Genomic DNA, 20,433 nt, shown 5'->3' with positions numbered 1-20,433 from the left:
TGCCCTTTGCCAATCCTTTGGAACGCTACACTCTTCTAAATACCTACGGTACACCGCTTCAAGAAGGGGGAGGTGGGGGGGGGGACGGCAAGTTCCTTCGCGTACTCCGTGTAAAATCGAACTGGTATCCCATCAGGTCCAGCGGCCTTTCCTCTTTTAGCGATTTTAATTGTTTCTCTATCCCTCTGTCGTCTATTTGGATATCTACCACTTTGTCATCTGTGCGACAATCTAGAGAAGGAACTACAGTGCAGTCTTCCTCTGTGAAACGGCTTCGGAAAAAGACGTCTGGGCCGTCGCACGTGCGGTTTTGACGGCGCCGCTGAAGTGGGCGCCTGAAAGCGCAGGTGTGTGCACTGAAGTTTTGTGGACACGTGCAAGCCGGCGTCTGGGAGTGGCGCGACCAAGCGTCAGCCTATAAAGGTGAATCCACACTTGACGGAACGTCACTGTTATGTCAGACACGCCGTCAGCGGAACGTCATCGACAGGTCACGTCAAGATTTCTCACGAAGAATGTTTCAATAGGCCATAGCGTCGCTCACTTGGCAAGCAACTGTCACATTAAGTACGCAGTGTGAGCTAACACGAAAGTATTTCCCACTGACTTATTGCGAAAACATCTTAATAGGTACTGAAAGACAACACTTACTTACTTTATGCACTGAAGGTATACATCGCAAAATAAACGAGACATAACTTGTTCAGTGTGCTTTTACTCACGATTTTTGCAGTGGTGCAGCGAAAAGAAAAACCGGGAGTAATGCTGATGCGGCATGCAGAACTTTAAAACAAGATTCTCAATAAATTATTGACGAAAAGCAGGTAGCAAAAGTATATGTATACATTGTTCAAGTATACTAAAAGGCTCGTCTAGACAAACCGTAGGCAAACCATCGGCTTCTGTCGAAATGATACTGCGCGCCTCAATGTAGAATGTCTCTGTTATTGTGATTTGTATCTTGCTTTACAGGTACACTGTTGTTTAGACATCCTGAAATATTTATACAGCGACGACCCCTCCTCTTCCAGCTCCATATAAAGTGCGTGGAACTCTCCTTCACAGTCTCGTTTTTCTTAAAGTATTTCTAACCCAGATTTCTTGGTCTCTGTTCCTCATCATCAGATGCAGCAGCAATCATTGCAAACTGCTTTAAACCAAATTTCGGCATTTTGTGACGATCTACCATCAACTTCGAAATAGCGCCTCTTGTGAGTATTTTATAAAGCAGCTGTAACGCCTCGAAGCTCTTTCGTGAAATCTCAAATTTCCATGGCCGTCGACGCTCAAAAACGTGACGGTTACGTAACGGCGACTTTCCGGTGAGTGAATCCACCTTCGATGGTAAACGCGTATCGACTTCATCAGTTCCAAAATCTTGAGTGGCGTGAGCGCGGCGATTACGATAGTTTCAGACGTGTTGCGTGCAAAAACGGACCGAACACGCATTATTGCCGCTATTACAGCAGTATGTGTTGTAGCTCTAAACATGAACATAAATAAAAAGTACAGTGGTAGTGGGGCTACTGAGTATAATTAGTCACAATCGTGCTTCTATGATTAAAGAGATGCGAGACAGTTATCCAATTATCGCAACATTTTAAGAATGATATATTGCTGGACATCAACGAGGACAAAATCAATTGTTACGACACACTTATGAGGAAGAGAATTTCTGCAGAGGAACATGTTACAGTTGCTCCTTCCTCGAAGGTTAAATTTGCCACAGCCGTTTCCACATCGTCTCCGTCTATTAAAATTCCCAATAGATGCAAACTACTTTGATGCACTTGGACGGCAGTTCCTGAAGGTGGACTATTAAAACTTTCAATTGTTGTTGTGGGCTACAGTCCAGAGACTGGTTTGTTGCAGCTCTCCTTGCTACCCTGTCTTGTGCAAGCTTCATCATCTCAAAGTACCTACAGCAACCTACATCCTGCTGAATCTGTTTAGTGTATTCATCTCTTGGTTTCCCTCTATGATTGGTTTTTCCTCCACGCTGCCCTCCAATACCAAATTGCTGAGCCCTTGATGCCTCAGAACGTGTCCTACCAACCGATCCCTTCTTGTAGTCACGTTGTACCACAAACTCCTCCCCAATTGTGTTCAGTACCTCTTCATTAGTTACGCGATCTAGCCCTCTAATCTTCACGATTCTTCTCTAGCACCACATTTCGAAAGCATCTGTTCTCTTCTTGTCTAAACTATTTATCGTCCATCTTTCACTTCCATACATGGATACACTCCATGCAAATACGTCCTGACACTTAAATCTATACTCGATGTTAACAAATTTCTGTTCTTCAGAAACGCTTTTCTTACCGTTGGCAGTCCACATTTTATATCATCCCTACTTCGACCATCATCAGTTATTTTGCTACCTTAGCAAAAATCACCTACTTTAAGTGTCGTTTCCTAATCTAATTCCCTCAGCATCATCTGATTTAATTTGACTCAATTCCATTATCCTTGTTTTGTTTTTGTTGATGTTCATCTTATATCCTCCTTTCAAGACACAGTTCATTTCGTTCAACTGCTATAACAAGTCCTTTGTTGTGTCTAACAGAATTACAATGTCATCGGCAAAGCTCAAAGTTTTTATTTCTTCGCCCTGAATTTTAATTGCTACTTCAAATTTTTGTTTTGCTTTCTTTACTGCTTGCTCAATATATAGATTGAATAACACTGGGAATATGCTACAACCCTGTTTCACTCCCTTCCCAACCACTGCTTCCCTTTCATGTCCCTCGACTTTTATAGCTGCCATTTGGTTTCTGTACAAATTGTAAATAGCCCTTCGTTCCCTGTATTTGATGCCTGCCACCTTCAGAATTTGAAAGAGAGTATACCAGTTAACATCGTCAAAAGCTTTCTGTAAGTCTACAAATGCTAGTAACGCAGGTTTGCCTTTGCTTAACCTATCATTTAAGATAACTCGTAGGGTCAGTATTCCCTCACTATTAATTATTGTATTAATGTTTTTCACGCAAGAATTTGCTGAAAATTACACGGAAGAAAATTCTCAGAGACATTCAAGTAATGTTTTTTGCTGATATCATTGCTCTAAAACGAGTGAAAAAACTCGCCACCCTTACCACTCTGTGGTACGAAATTGGCCTTAAAATGTGTTGATGGAAATAGTGCTTTGAGATGGAACGGAAGTGTGAAACACAGCAGACGATGGAGAGAAAGAAGGTGTTGAAGTACGGAGTGGTGCTGGTAACAGCATGACTATACGCATATGTCATACAAATCGGTCGGTGTAGTCAACGTTTTCCCTCGGCCGCTTTTGGAGGACAGTAAATAAAAGCAAGTCATTAATAAGCGTCGTACATTTATTTCTTCAAACAATACCACGGTTCACTTCGAGGAAAACCTGATTTGTAAACCCAATTAATTCGTTATAAGCTTCAGTCTTTTAATTCTTATTTACATAGTGTTTAGATCTCACATTCCACAAGCATTGTTGCTCTTTGTAGGTGTTATAAATTACCCAAAATAACGCCGTGGTCCAGCAACGATAATCCGCCGTGATGGTGTCGCGTAGTGTAGGTTAGTGATATCTACGAAAGAGTACTATCCCGCCGCTTACTGTAGGCAACTAACGGATAAACCAGCGAGAGAGCGCATAACACAATAGCACGCATGACAACGCCGCACTCGTGCGTGTTCGTCTAAACGCGCTGGCGGGCGCATTCAACCTGCGGCTCACGTATCAGAGTCTGCGTTCGCAAGCGCATTCTTGCGCCCGGATCTGTTTGGCTCGCCTTAAATCCCGCGCTTTGGATTGTTCGTGTTACGGCCCCTAAAGTTTTTTGTTGTGAAGAATGCCGCGTCGCGCTGTGGATCAGGATCAGTGTTAAATTCTAGCACACTGGACTCGGATTCGGGAGGACGACGGTTCAATCCCGTTTCCAGCCATCCTGATTTAAGTTTTCCGTGATTTCCCTAAATCGCTACAGGCAAATGCCGGGATGGTTCCTTTGAAAAGGCGCGACCGACTTCCTTCCCCTTCTTTCCCTAATCCGATGAGACCGTTGACCTCGCTGTCTGGTCTCCTCCCCCAAACAACCCAACCTCAGTGTTAAATTGTACGTCCCCTTATAACTAGTTGGGCAAGTTTGTTCAAAGGTCGGGGGAAGGCAACAGCATACTATTTCCAACAGGACAATGTCTATTATAGCGTAGTGGTGTTTCAATCCACCTAAGGGATTGAGCACAACTTCTAATTTTCTTCACATACGCACATAAACGATTTTTCAGTTAGTATCAGGTAAACAATGATTATTAGCTGGCGATCCTGTAAGCTCCAGGAAGGTACCTCCACTGCATGGTCGTAAGGAAATTCTGGGCGACTTAGATAGTATTTCTATTTGGGTTACTGGATTGTCGTTTTCCTAATATGTGAATAAATGCACGATAATGACATTAGTAAATTAAGAACACGATACTGGCCGGCCGAAGTGGCCGTGCGGTTGTATTCGCTACAGTCTGGAACCGCGTGACCGCTACGATCGCAGGTTCGAATCCTGCTTCTGGCATGGATGTGTGTGATGTCTTTAGGTTAGTTAGGTTTAAGTAGTTCTAAGTTCTAGCGGACTGATGACCACAGCAGTTAAGCTCCATAGTGCTCAGAGCCATTTGAACATGATACTGTCCGATTATAAGTTCAGAGCGCAACATCTGGAACACGTCACATCGTTTAAATATTTAGGCAATCCTAAGAAGCGAATACCAGTTTCTCATCCTTGCGCTATCAGATCGCCAAAGAAGTCAACAAGAAAATCAGATTATGATGCCGAACGTCGCCAGTACTCGTATGCGTCTGCAATTACAGCCATCGTACAATATTCACACGTGAGATTCTGAAGCACAGCCGACTACCCACACTCATATTAGTATATGTCTGTCTAGACCATGGTCGATTGTTTGACAATCATGAAAATTCTTCCCAAAAATATAAATCTCTTGCAGCACAAATGCTTCATTAACCTTCTCGGACCATATGGTTTCAGCATCAGCTGCTAGATTCTACCACTACATCTTTAAGAGACACTGGACCTGCTAAGTCGCCTAGTCGAATCCCGACGTCGGAAGGAATTTTCTATACTATGACTTTGCCTGCAATGTTTCTGGTCGACAAACTAAGCCAGAGTGTGTACGATCCAACCTTTTACTGCTCTCTCTAAATAAGCTACACACTGGGGCCCCTCATTGCTACACTGAAGTGTAGGGCACTTCCAGGTACCAGTTTTAACCCTCCCTTTTCACAGAACCCCACTACTAACAATTACAGAAACGCAATAACAACGCTGCAAAAGCTACATTCCGAATTTGTTACTTTTTATTTCCTTTTACACCTTCTAATTGACCACAGTGCAGTTTATCGTTCAAAAGTCTCGTCGTTGTTCGTTACCGAATAAGGGTAAGCACGGCCGCACTATTTTCTTTTTTCGTTACTTTCTAATAACGAAGTCTCGTAAACAAGGGCCGCATTTACCGTTGCGTTTTACTCTGATGTACATGCAGTAACTTAACTTTCTCCCTGCAGAGCGGAAATTTTAAAACTAAAATTTGTAAGAAGTATCTCCACTCTCTTCTCACTGAATTTTATCAATCATTGATCGGGTCGTGACTTGGCCGGGAGTTCATTGACATGCAGTATTCCGGCCACTGACCGTGCCACGACTGTGGAAACGTCAGTGCAACTTTACAACCGTGAATACATCATTATGGAATGGGGAAGGGGTGAACACTGAAGATTCTGTGTGTCGTGCCATTTGCCTCCTGAAATGTATTTATGAGGTCAGACGTTATTGTAGCGCGATGACGTGGCATTATATGCGCGCGAGGCCGTCAACTGCTCCGAATGTGAAATCGAGGAACAACCACAAAAAATCGTAGCTAGTAGAGAATATCATTGTTGTGACACGACAAATTAGTGTTAAACTTTCCTACGAGTGTAATCACTATCTCTTCAATCCCGTAACGAATGTACCCAGTATTCACCACTTACGAAAATGTGAAAGACACACTGGTTGAAAATTCTCCGACCCCAGTCGACACAGTTGTCAGCGGTGATTACGATGTACATCCTCTGTGCTACATTGTCGCTGGCAACAGATCTAAGATTACACTCAACTTTCACTTGGAATCGCTGATAACACTAATACCGCTCTTTTCAAAATATTGGTCACGCCTTTAAAGTAAATATCCATCATTTGCGATCGTGGATCTACTCAATTGAGTTTCGTTTCGTCTAGACTGAATCTACGGGAAAACAGTCCCTGCGCTGACAACGTACGAGAAAAAAGTGACGTTGAAAACAAGTGTATTGAAATGTTGTTCTCCGTTACAAAGTATTGGGAAACGTTTTCTTCCAAGTTCGAATATGTGTTTGGGTTGGTGAAAATAAAGTTGTGTGATTTTCAGTAGTGTATTTCTCTGTGAATTGTATATATGCTAGGACGATAAGGAAGTAAAAAAATTGACTGGGAGATGCAGTAGAATCTCTTTCCCTTGAAGACTTTGATTTTGTTGGCTATATACACACTGGGGAATGCTACAGACTGAATTGTAATAACGCCGCAGTAAATTTAAAATTAAAACAATAAAATAGATAGCTGCAGTAAAAGACCCGAAGGAAGCAGGTGTAACACAACTTCATACACCAGAGATAGAAATTATTACACATAATTTTCACAGCTGTACACCTGGCATCACAAGAAAAAACATACACACCAGAACAATGTGGCGTGACGGTAGGAAAAAAAAGGTCCGTTCTGAGAGACTGAAAGTAATAAACAAATAAATGTGGCCATGAAGAACAGGTAAAATGGAACTTTGAAAATACCGTTTGTTTAAAATAACAACTCAGTAGGTACAAAACGACGACGATGATTTAATATCAGCATGTCACTATACACTTTTTTTTCCTTGTTTCTGAGCTATTGAAATGGTTGCATTTCTGCCGATGCCGAGTGAGCAAAAAAATTGCGAATGCGAACACTTTCTAAATCAGAAAACATTTCACTGCAAGCGGGCCCGTAAAACATTTTTATTTACCGTGAACTTAATTCGTGAACAATGTTAGGGCTAGAAACGCTGATTTCACAAGATAGTATATGGTTTGTGGAAGGAAAAAATTGACGCTCAGCATTCGATTACTCGAATAGGTCGTTAACGTTCGCAGGAGGAAATACATTGATACATCTTTGTTATGTATTGCATGAAATAGTAGCCGCAATGCAAGGTGAATATCTAGCAGCGCTGCTTGCATCAATTTATCATTGTTTGCTGTAATACTGATACTATTTAAATGCTCTGCTTGCGTGTTCTGATATGGCATTGATAATTTACAAGAATGCGTGCACAGCGAAGTAACAGACCCATTGCGAGCGATACATATCGAACGTTCGGCTCTGTCGAGTCTCGAAGCGGGAAATGCGGACTTGAGTGTAGAAAGTCCGCTGAGAACACTAAAATATTTCGTGAAAAAGGTAGATGTAACAGGTGAGGCTAGCGGGATGAGTGTGTCGCATTCTCTTACGTGGACGGAGTTGGTTGCACGTTTGAATTATACAACGAAATATTTGGAATTTTTTGGGGAGTGTGGGCACCTTCCTAGCCACGATGCGAGAAATTGCATGCATTTTGGCGCCGCAAATTGTCACCCTGTGCAAGGTGAGAGGTCCTACTTAATTATCCTTATCAGCTCGTGTAAAAAATACAGGAGAAAATTTAACATACGTGCCAACACGTGGTTTCAAGATGCTAAATTAAGTATTCAGCAAAGTATCATAGTTTTTGCGTGTTGGACAAGAAACTGAGAAACTGCGTTTTTGGAGGAGACTGCGGCGGAATCTGACATGTCAGTGAATACCGTCTAAGATTATTAGGGGTTTTGTGGAGAAGCCTGCTATGTTGACTAATGACAGTGTTCCGATTGGCGATCAGAATAATGTGGCGGAAGATGATGAATCTTACATTGTTACACGGTAAGTACGAAAGAGGGCGAAACCTCAGAAATGTAATTCTCCGGGTTTTTAAAGGGCTCTAGCGGGACTCTAGGAAGTGTCTTATGTTGCTTATGTATTCGAAAGGGTAAAAAAATTACATGCGATGTGGCGCCGCAAATGCAATTACTCGTTACGAAGGTCATCGCTGACGGTTTGGAAGTCATATCGAGCCTTAAAGAAGAAAAATATTGATCACGATTTTGTGAATAATTCCGTAGAATTTGTATTATGTGATGACCCTTCTGTATACGCGCAGAATTATAAACATATGTGTCTATAAAGAAAGAGGGGAGATCAGGGGATCGGGATCAGTTGCACATATCACTTTCTGTATTTCCAGAACCTGCGACTATCTACTTTTCCTCAAACGTCATTATGTTAAAGAAAAAATTTGTCAATGTTCAACTCCATATGCATACACCGTACTAGCAGAGAAAGATATGACAAGTTGCTGGTGGTCACAAATATTTCACTCCTTTATTCCGAGGCTGTGACGTTTATATTGTTTGTCACAAATATTTGGTAACATTTGAAATGAGATTAAAAGTTTAAAATTTTTTATCGGCGACTTGAATCGTGTCATGCGTCCGTCAGTGTTCAATTTCTTATTTGATGTAATTGGAAAGGAAAAGTTAAGTCAAACTTCTGTTTGGTGTGTTTTCAAGACCTATTTCCAATATTGCTCGTGTTGCATTAAATGTATCATTTTTACGATGACTACATGAATTTGGCAACGTTAATGTACGGACATGGCGTTCAATGTTACTATTTATGGTTTCTATTAAAAGAAGCCAATGCAAATCTTAACATAGACAGACATTGGGGGAATTTTTGTAATTCATATTATTTCAGGCAGAGTCATACATACTACGAGTTGCGCGTTAAAAAAGTTTTAATTTTGAATGGATATTCTGTGACTGTGCCTAATCGAGGTCGTGTACTTACTGATTCCGAGATGTCACTTCTCGATACAAATGGGCAGTGACGTTTACTCTCGGACTGGTGGCTTGACACAAAGCAGAATTAGTTTTTTGCGTAGTTAGGAGTAACTGGTAGCTCTAAGCCGTTGAAGATGTGCTCAGTCTAACTCTCCATAGTTGCTGAGATCCAGAATTTGCAACCTGGGTAAGTACAAGCTCTATTTTATTTGTCATAGACGTAGACCCAACATGCTTAGAGGTCTGTTATTGAATATCACAACGTACCCCGAGAACGTGTCACTGTATGGGTGTAACAGTTCTGTTTCTTTAACGGAAACTGAATGGCGAAGTTAGAGGTAGACAGAGACGGAAATGTGCTTAGAAGTTTGTTATCGACATCACGCAAATGTTTTTGACGAACATTATAATTGCTCAACGTTTGGGTCACAGTTAAGGCAACCTGCATAATCACATACTCGTTTTATAACACATTCGTAGGAAATGTAAATTGTAGCTTTCTAATTAAGCTTGCATTAATTAAACAAAGCTGTTACACCAATGTAGTGACCGGTTCTCGTCGTGATGTTCAACACCATAAAATATATACGCTTCCAATACGTTTGTCTTTTGTCGTGTCTTGTCAACATATAGAGAATCGACCGCTCGATATATATCGAAATCGGTCAGCAACTTCAACTTCTTGTGACTTGGCAAGGCCTTTCGTCGTCGTTTCTTGATGGAAGTCGCTGCTCCGTGTAGTCGTTGCAACCGTGTAATGTTTATTGAAATGGGCTTCTTATGTGTGCGTTTCAAATGCAGGCGGCACATTTTGTGTATCTGTGTTGTCCTCTGCATGTTAGTAATTTCCACGTGGTACTGTCACATGGAATCCGGCTATGAGGAACTACGAAACTTGAGTGTAATAAATAATATTTCTTTTTGCAGTTCGTAAAGTAAGCTTTTAATGTTTGAAATAAGAAGTAATTACGCGTCCCGAAATTTGTTTCGATATAACACTAAGATCGTATACGACAAATTGTATCTTTGGTTTTGGTTCGTTCTATGGTGCTTCATTTATAGCCCAGCTGATTTAAGACTCGTCAGAGTGTCTATACTTGGCATACAGACCGGTGGTATTTATGTGTAGTAATGATGCGGTAAGGCGGCATTTATAGTTTTTAGTTTCTGTGTATCGGATTCTTTCCTATAGTTTTACAATTAAGTGTAGAGAGCTACCAAGTTTTCCATAAGATGTTATCTATGCCGTTATTTTATGTAGATCTCAAGATATTAATACTATACTTGATAGCCCTTTTCTATTTTGACCTAAACCGTGGAGATATTGTTTGGAATGAGATAGCAGATCTTATACAATTGTTTTGTAACGTCAGCATTACTAATGCAATTACTGTACATCTGCGTGCGCTCGTGTTTTTAAGTACTCGTGAAGATACGTCATAATTTTTTTACGCGAGTAGTAAATGTCGACAGGCTGGACACAAAGTACTGTAGGGTAGCAAATAGAACGAAGGAAACAGTTCCAAGAAAGAAAGTTAATATTATTTTGTGTTTAAAATGGTTTCAAAATGTGGTCTTGTTTATGGAAAATAGTTAGGCGTAGGTGTGGAAGTCGGCTCGTGGGACCACTCAGCGCTCCACGACGTTCACAGGCGAGGCGTGTATGCACTGCCTTTGGTGGTATGGAGGGCGATGTGGCTACCACATCATGGAGCTCCAACTCACTGCCCTCTTGTGTGTGGAACTAGAGACAGAATATTCCCACTCGCCTAGTGTTTTCTCGTGTGCGGTTTCAATTATTGAAACCTACTCTGGCAAGGGTCTTTTACCTCCACATTTAAATGGGCGTACCTCCTTCTGAACGCATTTTCGACCGTAAGCCCATATGACCTCTTTTGGATCATCGTCATTTCTGTGATCATTTCCTACAATTTGCCCCATTTTGCAAAGTCACTCTGTATGACAAACTACTACAAACAAATACTTGTTTTGTAAATTAAACTGCCTTTTGCTGCTGCTATTTAGTTTATTTCTCCCATACGCGTTTCGCCTTTTCTTGTTTTAAGGCATCATCAGTGGGATCTACAAAGAAAATAAACTATCTTTGTAGATCCCACTGATGATGCCTTAAAACAAGAAAAGGCGAAACGCGTATGGGAGAAATAAACTAAATAGCAGCAGCAAAAGGCAGTTTAATTTACAAAACAAGTATTTATATGCTTGCTGCGGAAGATGGCCACGCAAACAAACTTGTGACAAACAAAGACGTTTAATGACTTCATCGTTAAAGTGTAAAAACGAGAAAACATAAGCGACTTGAATGAATGATTTTATTAGCCGTCTGCCCGCGACTGTATACTATACATACAATTCGCATTTTGCCAAACGCATTTCGCCATAGTTAATTGCAGCGCCTTTAGTGGTTGTATGGTTCCATGTTTTCCTATACGTGTGCTTGTGGTTCTGTTGATGAAGCAGTTCTTCTCTCTGCGCAGCTAAGAATTCTTGCCAGGGCAGTGCACAAACTGCACGCGCACCTTCCCTCCATGAACACCGTGCTTGCTGACCGAAAAATCATTAATGTAATGAGAACTAACAGATCGCCAAATTTAATGAAGCTGCTTCCACCATATGTTGGCAGGAGCAGTTTCCCGATGTTGGTGCGCGCAGTAAAAGCTAAACCAGTGTTTCATGTGGACACCGTCGGCGTACGTTAGTGATACGCATCGATGTCCAACAACGAGAGTTAGATGTTAATTCTGTGTTACCGTAACTATGGAAATGAACGATATCTTTCTTTGTTTTGTTTTGCCAGATGAACGTGGAGGGCAGCGAGATGCGAGAGCGTGCGGCGCGCATCTGCCGAGACTACCTGCACGGCGCCTGGAAGTCAGTCACCTCCAAGGACATCCAGCTCAAGAGGATCAGGTCAGTCGACTGCTCTCCAATAGCAATATTAAAGTAGAACTAGGAACGAGCGGCTGTGAATAAGTCCATTATTTAAATGAGTCAGTTAATCATATCGATAAACTGTTTCCGAATAATCAACTATTCGCTTTAATGTTAATGTCACGTCCTTATTTTTAGCTGTATGAAGCATTCCCTTAAAATTTTTTATGATAGAAATGTTTATTTCACAAAAATACAGCGATTCTATCACACTTAAACAGGGTGGGCCTAAAGTCTTCCTACAATTATCAGACTATAGAACTTACGAATTTGTGGTTTGTGACAAATGAAAGAATTACTAACCAAGTTTTCGTTAGGTTGTGAGTAAACTTCAGCATGTGTGCCGTTTATTGTTCGAAAAATGTTTGATATTCGATTTGACGCCATATGTGTGATAATGTTCCATGTATAACACCAGCGACAGCATCTGTTAAACGTTTTTCTTAGTGTACTGACATGAGGTACTTGGATAGCGTAAACCATGTCCTTTACGTAGTACCGCACAAAGGAATCGAAAGATCTGATGTCTGGTGACCTTGCAGTCCAGGCAGTGGCACAATCATACTCAAACCACTTGTCAGGATATGTTTTACTAAGAAAATTTGTAACATGCAGTCCCAAAGGTGGTGGTACACCATCTTGTTGGAAAATCACATCAGGCTGCAAATCTCTCAGTTGCGGATCCGCAAACTGTTCCATCATGTCCAGATGGTTGTTAGCTGTCACCACATATTCATTGTAGAGGAATCCTCACCGTATCCTAAGGCGACGTACGGACTTCCCGAAACCTGTATCATCACATTGTGCTTATTAATTTTACGTGATACGTAAAAAGTAGCCTCATCTGAAAAAGGTTTTATGTGGTTGAGCGCATGCCTCAGATGGACTTAATGTGTAGGCAGGTGCAGGATTCTTCGCACTGTGGTCCTAGGAATCACAAATTTACTAGATGCACGTAGAGTTGATTTGGAAGAGCTTTGTAAGAGAGCCGTTTCTCATCTGACACACTGTTCACGAAAGATAACACATTGCCGGTGTGTTTAAACTTCATGTACCACGTAGCAATGCTTCTATCATGTGCTTCTCTTCCGCGTTGTTTTCAAAAATATCGCTGCACAGTAATTGGAGATTTTGCCTCTTAATACCACACGACAAACTGCGTCGTCTTCTTTGCGACTCCGTTTCATTACAGCGATTGTAGTGGTCTCTGCTCAAGTTCTACCTGCAACGAAGATGCACAAACGAATTTGATAATGTATTCTTTCGTTTGTCACAAATCATAAATTCATAAATGTATAAAGGCTTCAGGTCCATACTGTATTGCTCTTTTTGTAACTAACAACCATTGCTCGGTTTTATGAAAGACGTGATTTTCATTTTCATGTTTTATTTTTAGCAGAAACAGACACTGCGGTGACAAGTCATAGGTTATCTTCTTATATCGTGTCGGGCCTTCTTCCACCCGGCGTAGCGCAGTAACTCAGTGTGTCATTGACTCAACAAGTAGTTGCAAGTTTCCTGCAGAAATATTGAACCATGCCTCTATAGCCATCCAGAATTGCGAATATGTTGCAGGTGTTGGATTTTGTGCACGGACTGACCTCTCGATTATTTCTCATAAATGTTGGAATGGATTTATGTCCGGCGATTTGGGTGGCTAAATCATTCGCTCAAATTGTCCAGAATGTTCTGACATGCCGCTTTGGTATCCACAAAAATTCCATCTTTGTTTGGGAACATGAAGTCCATGAATGGCTGCAAATGGTCTCCAAGTAGCCGGAGATAACCATTTCCAGTCAATTACCGATCCAATGGGACTAAAGGACCCTGCCCATTCCACGTGAACACAATCCTAACTATTACAGAGCCACATGGACTAGTGAGTTCGTGTAGTCTGCACCACACTCGACCTTACCAACTGAAATAGGGATACATCTGAGTAGGTCACTGTTTTTCAATCTTCTGGGGTCCAACTGATATGGTCACGAGACAGGGAGAGGCGCTGCAGGCGATGTGCTCTTAGCAAAGGCACTCGCGTCGGTCGTCTGTTGCGATAGCCCATTAACGCGCTGTCGTGAGGGATACGTCGGTCGGCCATCCCACATTGATTTGTGCGGTTATTTTACGCAGTGCTGCTTGCCTATTAGCACTGACGACTCTATCCAACTCCGCTGCTTTCGGTCTTTAAGTGAAGCCCGTCGGCTACTGCGTTGTCGTGGTGAGAAGTAATGCCTGAAACTTGGTATTCTGGGCACACTCTTGACAATATGAAATGTCCTGTGCATCTAGCTCCAACTACTATTCCGCGTTCAGAGTCCGTTAGTTCCAGTCGTGATGCCACAATCACTTCGAACACCTTTTTACATCAATCACCTGAGTACAAATTCACGTCCGTCAATGCACGGCCCTTGTTAACTTGTGTACGCGACACTATGCCATTTGTATAAGTGCATGTCGCCATCCCATGACTTCTGTCACCTCAGTTTAGGCTGCCAGAGTACTCAAGGATTCTTTTAAAGACATGTGGTTAATTTTCAAGTGATAAGTCAGATTTGCTCTATTTCTCATAATTCATGTTTTTCAAAGACAGCTTGCATTTACACAAAACCTTCGTCATATTTTTCGTACTAGAACTTGTGTCTTTGGTTCTATGATTTTAACTTGGCGCTTATCTACACGAAATGCAGTAGTTTGGGAAATGGTCACAAAAATTAGGCTTGGTTAAAGATGTTCATAGGTGCTTGGGGAGCAGACGAGGAACGATATTGCCGCTGTGTTGGTGAGGGGACGGGAAAATGGGAAATGTTTTCTTAATTCGGGCCAGTACTGACGATTCACGGGTTGGTGCGTCTTTTACCGATCAGCAGCTATAGTATAAATTTAGATTCTGGTAACAAGGTTCAAAAAATGGCTCTGAGCACTGTGGGACTTAACTGCTGTGGTCATCAGTCCCCTAGAACTTAGAACTACTTAAACTTAACAAACCTAAGGACATCACACACATCCATGCCCGAGGCAGGATTCGAACCTGCGACGGTCACGCGGTTCCGGACTGAGCGCCTTAACCGCTAGACCACCGAGGCCGGTCTGGTAACAAGGTTAGTGAAAGCATATCATGGAGACTTTCGTGCTCAAACGCTTTTGTTACGTTATTAATTTTTGAACTGTCTCACGTAACAATCCGCCACGCTATTAAAGAGCCATTACTGTTAGATCGCTAGTTGCAACGGAAATCGTAAACAGAACACAGTCGACACGAAATTGAGACTTTACATGACGAGTCCTAAGGGACAGTCGGTCTTATTTCCATAATAAAGCTATAGACCGCAACTTTACGAACAATAGGTTAAAAAAAATTCAAATACTTGATCGACTCGCATTTGGGCCATCCTGATTTAGGTTTTCCATGATTTCCATAAGTCACTTCAGGCAAATGCCTGGATGGTTCCTCTGAAAGGGCGCGGCCGACTTCGTTCCCCAGCCTACCCGTACCCGATGGCACCAGTAACCTCCCTGTCTGGTCCCCTCCGCTGAAACCAACAAACCAAAACTTTATTGTACGATTACACGAATGACTGATAATAAGTGGAAATAGGCAGGTTTGTTATACACCTCGTAGTGTGCGAAGAGACCCTGTTAAAGTGGAGTGACTACATAAAACTAATCGCAGCTGAGGCAGATGCCACACTGAGATTCGTTGGAATAATTTTCAGGAAAAGGAGGTAGCTTACAAAACCTTATTTTGGCTAGTACTAGAGTACTTGTTGCTTGCCAATCTGAGACAGCTACCACATAGGATTGGTAGAAGAGATCCAAAGGAGGGTAGTGCGTTTTGTCACAGGTACACGTAGTAAGCGCGAAAGTATGGCGGAGATCCTCATCCAGTTCCAGTCGCGGGACGCTACGGGAGAGGCGTCGTGCATCACGGTGTGGGTTTCCTGTTAGTTCTGAGAGCGTACGTTCCTCGAAAAGGTCAATCATTGTATTGCTACGTATGTCTCGCGCAAAGAGCACGAAATAAGGTTACAGAGGCTAGAGTTGACATGCGGGCGTATCTACAATTGTGCAGTAAAATGTTAATCAACACTGTGTGGACAAAACACTTTTAGGCGCGAAACGAACAGAAGCAGTAGTAGCAGACTATTGCTTGCACACACGGCCTACTGCATATGTGCGTGCCCACCACCACCACCACAACCCGCCCTCCTTGTTGCTGCTGGACTCTTGACCGTAATTGAGCCACAATTTGGAAGTTGCACAACCAGCTTCACTTTGATTGTTTAGTTAACGTTTAGAACGCTATAAAAACGAAAATATCGCGACGCAACGTGCACGCTATTTCGGATCATACACAGCACGCAAGAGACGGTGACTTCGTTCCTGCTCACTCTTATTCACATGGAATATTTACAACCCTTGCAGCGGAAAGACCAGATGGCGACAGTTCGCTTTTGAACTTTTCTTTGCTTCGTTAATCTTTCTATAAGTAATATTTTTGCGATTATCATTCCTTTCTGTACAATAAATTAAGATATAATTTTGTACTTTCCTTCTCTTTTCACTCCAGATCACATTTTTTTCTTATTAGTACTACATTTGAATTTGTTCCATAGCATAGCGAAGAAGTGTAACAAGCCATTTTGGCTCTGAAAGTGGCTTAAATCAATCGATTTGAACATTTTCGCAGAGAGGAAGTGTATCTGTTGAATGATCGGAAAGTGCTCCCACAACTTCATAATGAGATGCCAGAAAATGTGAAGTTGTTGCCACCGTAAAAACTTAAAACGGCTGCCTCTTCTCGAAGACGAGTGGAGAACAGAAATGGTAGCTGTCGGAAACTACTGTCCAGTGGAAAACAGAGGATAAAACTCGTGGCTAGGTATCCTATGTGCTGCCCATTAGCTGTGCCTCGACACTGAAGCCTGTAGACCTGGCGTTCGTGAGAGCTTGTTTCAAATAGCATGTTCCCATCCCGATTCAGGTTTGTCTAAACCACTGTAGGGTAGCGACAGCAACGTTCATGTGATTTCTTTGTTTCTTTCTCTTTGTTATTAGCAAAGCGCTAACAAGACATTTAAACCTGTCCCCTCTCGTACGTTGGTACTCTATCTGCCATACAATACTAGTACACTCGTACCTCATCTTACTACCAGAGACTGAGCGTTGGATGCCTGCGCTCCTCACCGTTGGTCCGAATATAACTAATATTTTCGTCGTGATCGTCAAATGAAACGTGTAGTAGAGGTCACAACATACTCGTTGCGTATTTTTCTCTGAATATCACAAGTAATCGTTTTTGTATAAGGCGTTGGTTTTTGTTTTAGGGTCTTCGAAAAAAAACAGTATAGTGTTCCCGTAAATTTTTTTCTGGATTCGATATCACGACCTATTGCAAAATGTTGAAGCAATGCTTCATCAGGGTAAGTAATAATACTGGCCGGCGAAGTTTCATATCTTGTTATAATCTATTACGGTTGCATTGCCCCAATGGTTTTTCATTTCCTGACGGAGGCTACCTGCAAGGGCTAGTAAGTTTGGTTCAGTCCAGGAAAATTTTCTGTAAACTAATTCCGAACGCGATAACAAGGAACATCCAACTCTGAGAAAGTCCGGAATGCCTTCGCTGTGACCAGAGCGACACAGTTTTTCACCTTCATTGGAGTTTTGGCTATGTCTGGATGGGATGGAGCCCGTACTGTCGTCACCGGCTGTCTTACAGCAGACGGTGCAGTCGAAGAGTGTCTTTTCGTCAGTGTTCGCGCTGTACATTAGGTTTGCTTTCGAACAACGCAGTTTGTAGTCGAGACCTTGGACCTGAATTCGCACGATAGGTTCAATCTTGATGTTCCGTTATCTTAGATAGTTGGGTATCGGTCCCGGAATGCGGTGATCGCCACGTGTCAAATGGCTGCTTGAAAACACTCGAAAAAGACATCCCACCTGTGTACCGGGCGGTTACTGACCGTCACGTAATCTCGACAACAGCATCTCAGCTGCTGCGGCCTTTGGTGCTCCTACTTAACGCACTTATCTCAAGTGCCGCCTGTTGGTACGCAAAAACAGCAGTGCAAGCAGCGTATTACGCTCCTTATATGGAGTGCTTCCCACAGCGCTTTTATTGAGAATACCATCAGCTGTAATGCGTCTTTTTATTAATTTTATTTCCCCAGGTGCAGCAGTTACAGAAATACTAGAAATACCAGTAGAGTTGATGCGGTTGAGAACACATGTCGTCATAAGGTGATAATCATGCGTGTCACGTAGTGATGATGAAATAAATCTGGTGAGTGAATTGTTCTGTAAGATCCTACAGGCGATAGCAACATAAGAGAGGTCTTCCTTGTTACGGGTGCTGAAAGGGTTCGCCAACATGCCTAACATAGTAAACGACTGGTAAAGATTTTCGCGTAAGCTCAGCTGTGTTAACTGGCGACTTTGCCATTTACTGAACTCTGCGTTAAACAGTAGTTGACGCACTGAAAATAACGCCCTCTGATAGTGGTGGCGCAGAGTTATATTCACTGGATTCGTATTGTGTAGGAGCAAGTTTCAAATTCGTGTCAGGCCATCCTGCTTTATATATATTCCGTGATTTTCATAAATGTTTCCCGACGCATTCCACTGTGCACTTCCTCTCTAGCCCAGCTAAGCTGCTAGTCACCGACTCAAACAGCCGAACCTGAATACTGTCAGTATGTAGGCTCGACATTACGAGGTGCTATCCAGAAGTACACAAAATATGAATTTTGCGCGCAAATTTGAAATATACACTGAGGTATCATTAGGAGTCTACTAACACGTCCTCCTTAAATCAGTGTCCCAATTAGGAAATGAAGTTAAAATTTTTCTTCGCTAGCCTGGTTTCATTCATTCTTTATATGTGACCGCAATATTTTAATCTCCTCTTTCTTAATGTGTGTATGATTCAAAATTGTTGAAGCTTTCGTGGCCACTTGTTGACAAACTGCCTATTGGCTTCTGTCTCGGGTTTTTCGGCCAACGTTCATCTAATGATTTTTCTGACGTTTCGTCAGCACGAGTGGCTGGCAATGTCAAAGCTTCACCCTCCATCGCCGGTGGTGAACTGGAACCGAGCTCGCGGCCGCAGACTATATGTACCTGGCGCGCCAACGTCCGAGGGCTTCTCCGCGGTCATTTCCGGTGCGGTTCTTCTTTTGCTACCTGCGACGGTCGTTCGCTGCAGTACGGAAAGCCAGATCCGTTGACCTTAAGGCTTTCCTCTTTCTTGTTCAAACTGTTCGCGTGTTTTTGTATTTCTACAGCTTCTCTGAACAAGCGCGTGTGATAGTGCTTCTCTACAGCCAGAACTTCCGTGTCGGCGAATTTTATTACCTGGTCGGTCTCATCCAGTGCGTGCTCTGCCACGGACGATTTCTCCACCTGCCCCAACCTTGTGTCTTGGTTGAAAGTAAATTAGGAAGGGTTGTTAGCTCCTTCGTGGGATGTTACATCTGTGATCTAATCGCCAGATGAGTCTTACCAGGCTGCCCAGTATGTGAGCAGACACATTTCGTAGCCGACCACTTTGGTAACAGGGGCTACTGATTTTTGCATTCGCCATCAAGTTGTAGAGAGACACTGACCACGTAGCCGCCTGTTAAAAGTAAGAGGCGACCTGGATTTTTGTTCTGCTTAGTGGTTGCTTCTTCCGGTAGATCCGCCGTACTGAGGTCCTTCTTCTCCGCTTTTACTAGCGTTGAGGTATCACTGTCAGGAGAAGATGACTCGTCCGCCTTCTTTGCCCTTGAGGTTAAGATCTTCATTCGCCCCAGAAGTCGTTGATCTCCTTCCCCTCAACTCCCACGTTGCTGCCTGATTGGCTTCCTGTCTCCTCCTACCAAGCGCCCAGCTATCAGAAATAGACTGCCCCACATTGGTCGTCCGGATGTTGAGTACTGAGACCTCCACTATGTCAATGCTTAGTCATTGGGGCAGAATAAGACCTTAAGTATGACCTAATCATTTTAATAGTACAGGGTGCTCTACAGATGTGGAACAACGCTGTCAAAACAAAAACAGAGGCTAAACATGTATTTAAAGTCAAATAGTGCTACACAAGACGGGAAGACATGGAGGCAGTATTCTCAACCTGGTGGCCATTTTGCAGCTCGCCATCTTGGATGAAACTCGAAAGCAGGTCATGCAACATCTCAGATAGCTAGAAAACTGCACGGAAAAAATCTTCGTTTTGAGCTTCTCTTAAAGAAAACATTCTTGAATTATGTCACATTGTGTACAAAACGACGCTAACGTTGGTGATAATACATAAAGGTTACTGTTGGGTCACCGCCAGACACCACACTTGCTAGGTGGTAGCCTTTAAATCGGCCGCGGTCCGGTAGTATACGTCGGACCCGCGTGTCGCCACTATCAGTGATTGCAGACCGAGCGCCGCCACACGGCAGGTCTAGAGAGACTTCCTAGCACTCGCCCCAGTTGTACAGCCGACTTTGCTAGCGATGGTTCACTGACTTCTACGCTCTCATTTGCCGAGACGATAGTTAGCA

The 20,433-nt window shown here is 42.6% G+C and overlaps 1 protein-coding gene across 8 annotated transcripts in view; it reads left to right on the top strand.

The window, feature by feature from the left end:
* The window catches only part of LOC126284880 (choline/ethanolamine kinase), a 213,741-nt gene that overhangs the window by 118,094 nt on the left and 75,214 nt on the right, over window positions 1-20,433 (top strand). For 6 of the 8 annotated variants that reach the window (XM_049984129.1, XM_049984127.1, XM_049984126.1 and 3 more), the window contains exon 2: window positions 11,772-11,884. In XM_049984129.1, coding sequence (XP_049840086.1) covers window positions 11,772-11,884 — 113 coding nt within the window. Of the gene's footprint in view, window positions 1-7,147; window positions 7,253-8,517; window positions 9,144-11,771; window positions 11,885-20,433 lie in introns of those variants that run through there. The other 2 variants (XM_049984128.1, XM_049984130.1) reach the window with 2 other exon arrangements.

The sequence above is a fragment of the Schistocerca gregaria genome, chromosome 8 (genome assembly GCF_023897955.1).
Source record: "Schistocerca gregaria isolate iqSchGreg1 chromosome 8, iqSchGreg1.2, whole genome shotgun sequence".
Taxonomy (NCBI): domain Eukaryota; kingdom Metazoa; phylum Arthropoda; class Insecta; order Orthoptera; family Acrididae; genus Schistocerca; species Schistocerca gregaria.
Note: the sequence above shows the minus strand (reverse complement) of the source record. Positions and strands in the feature narration are given on the sequence as shown.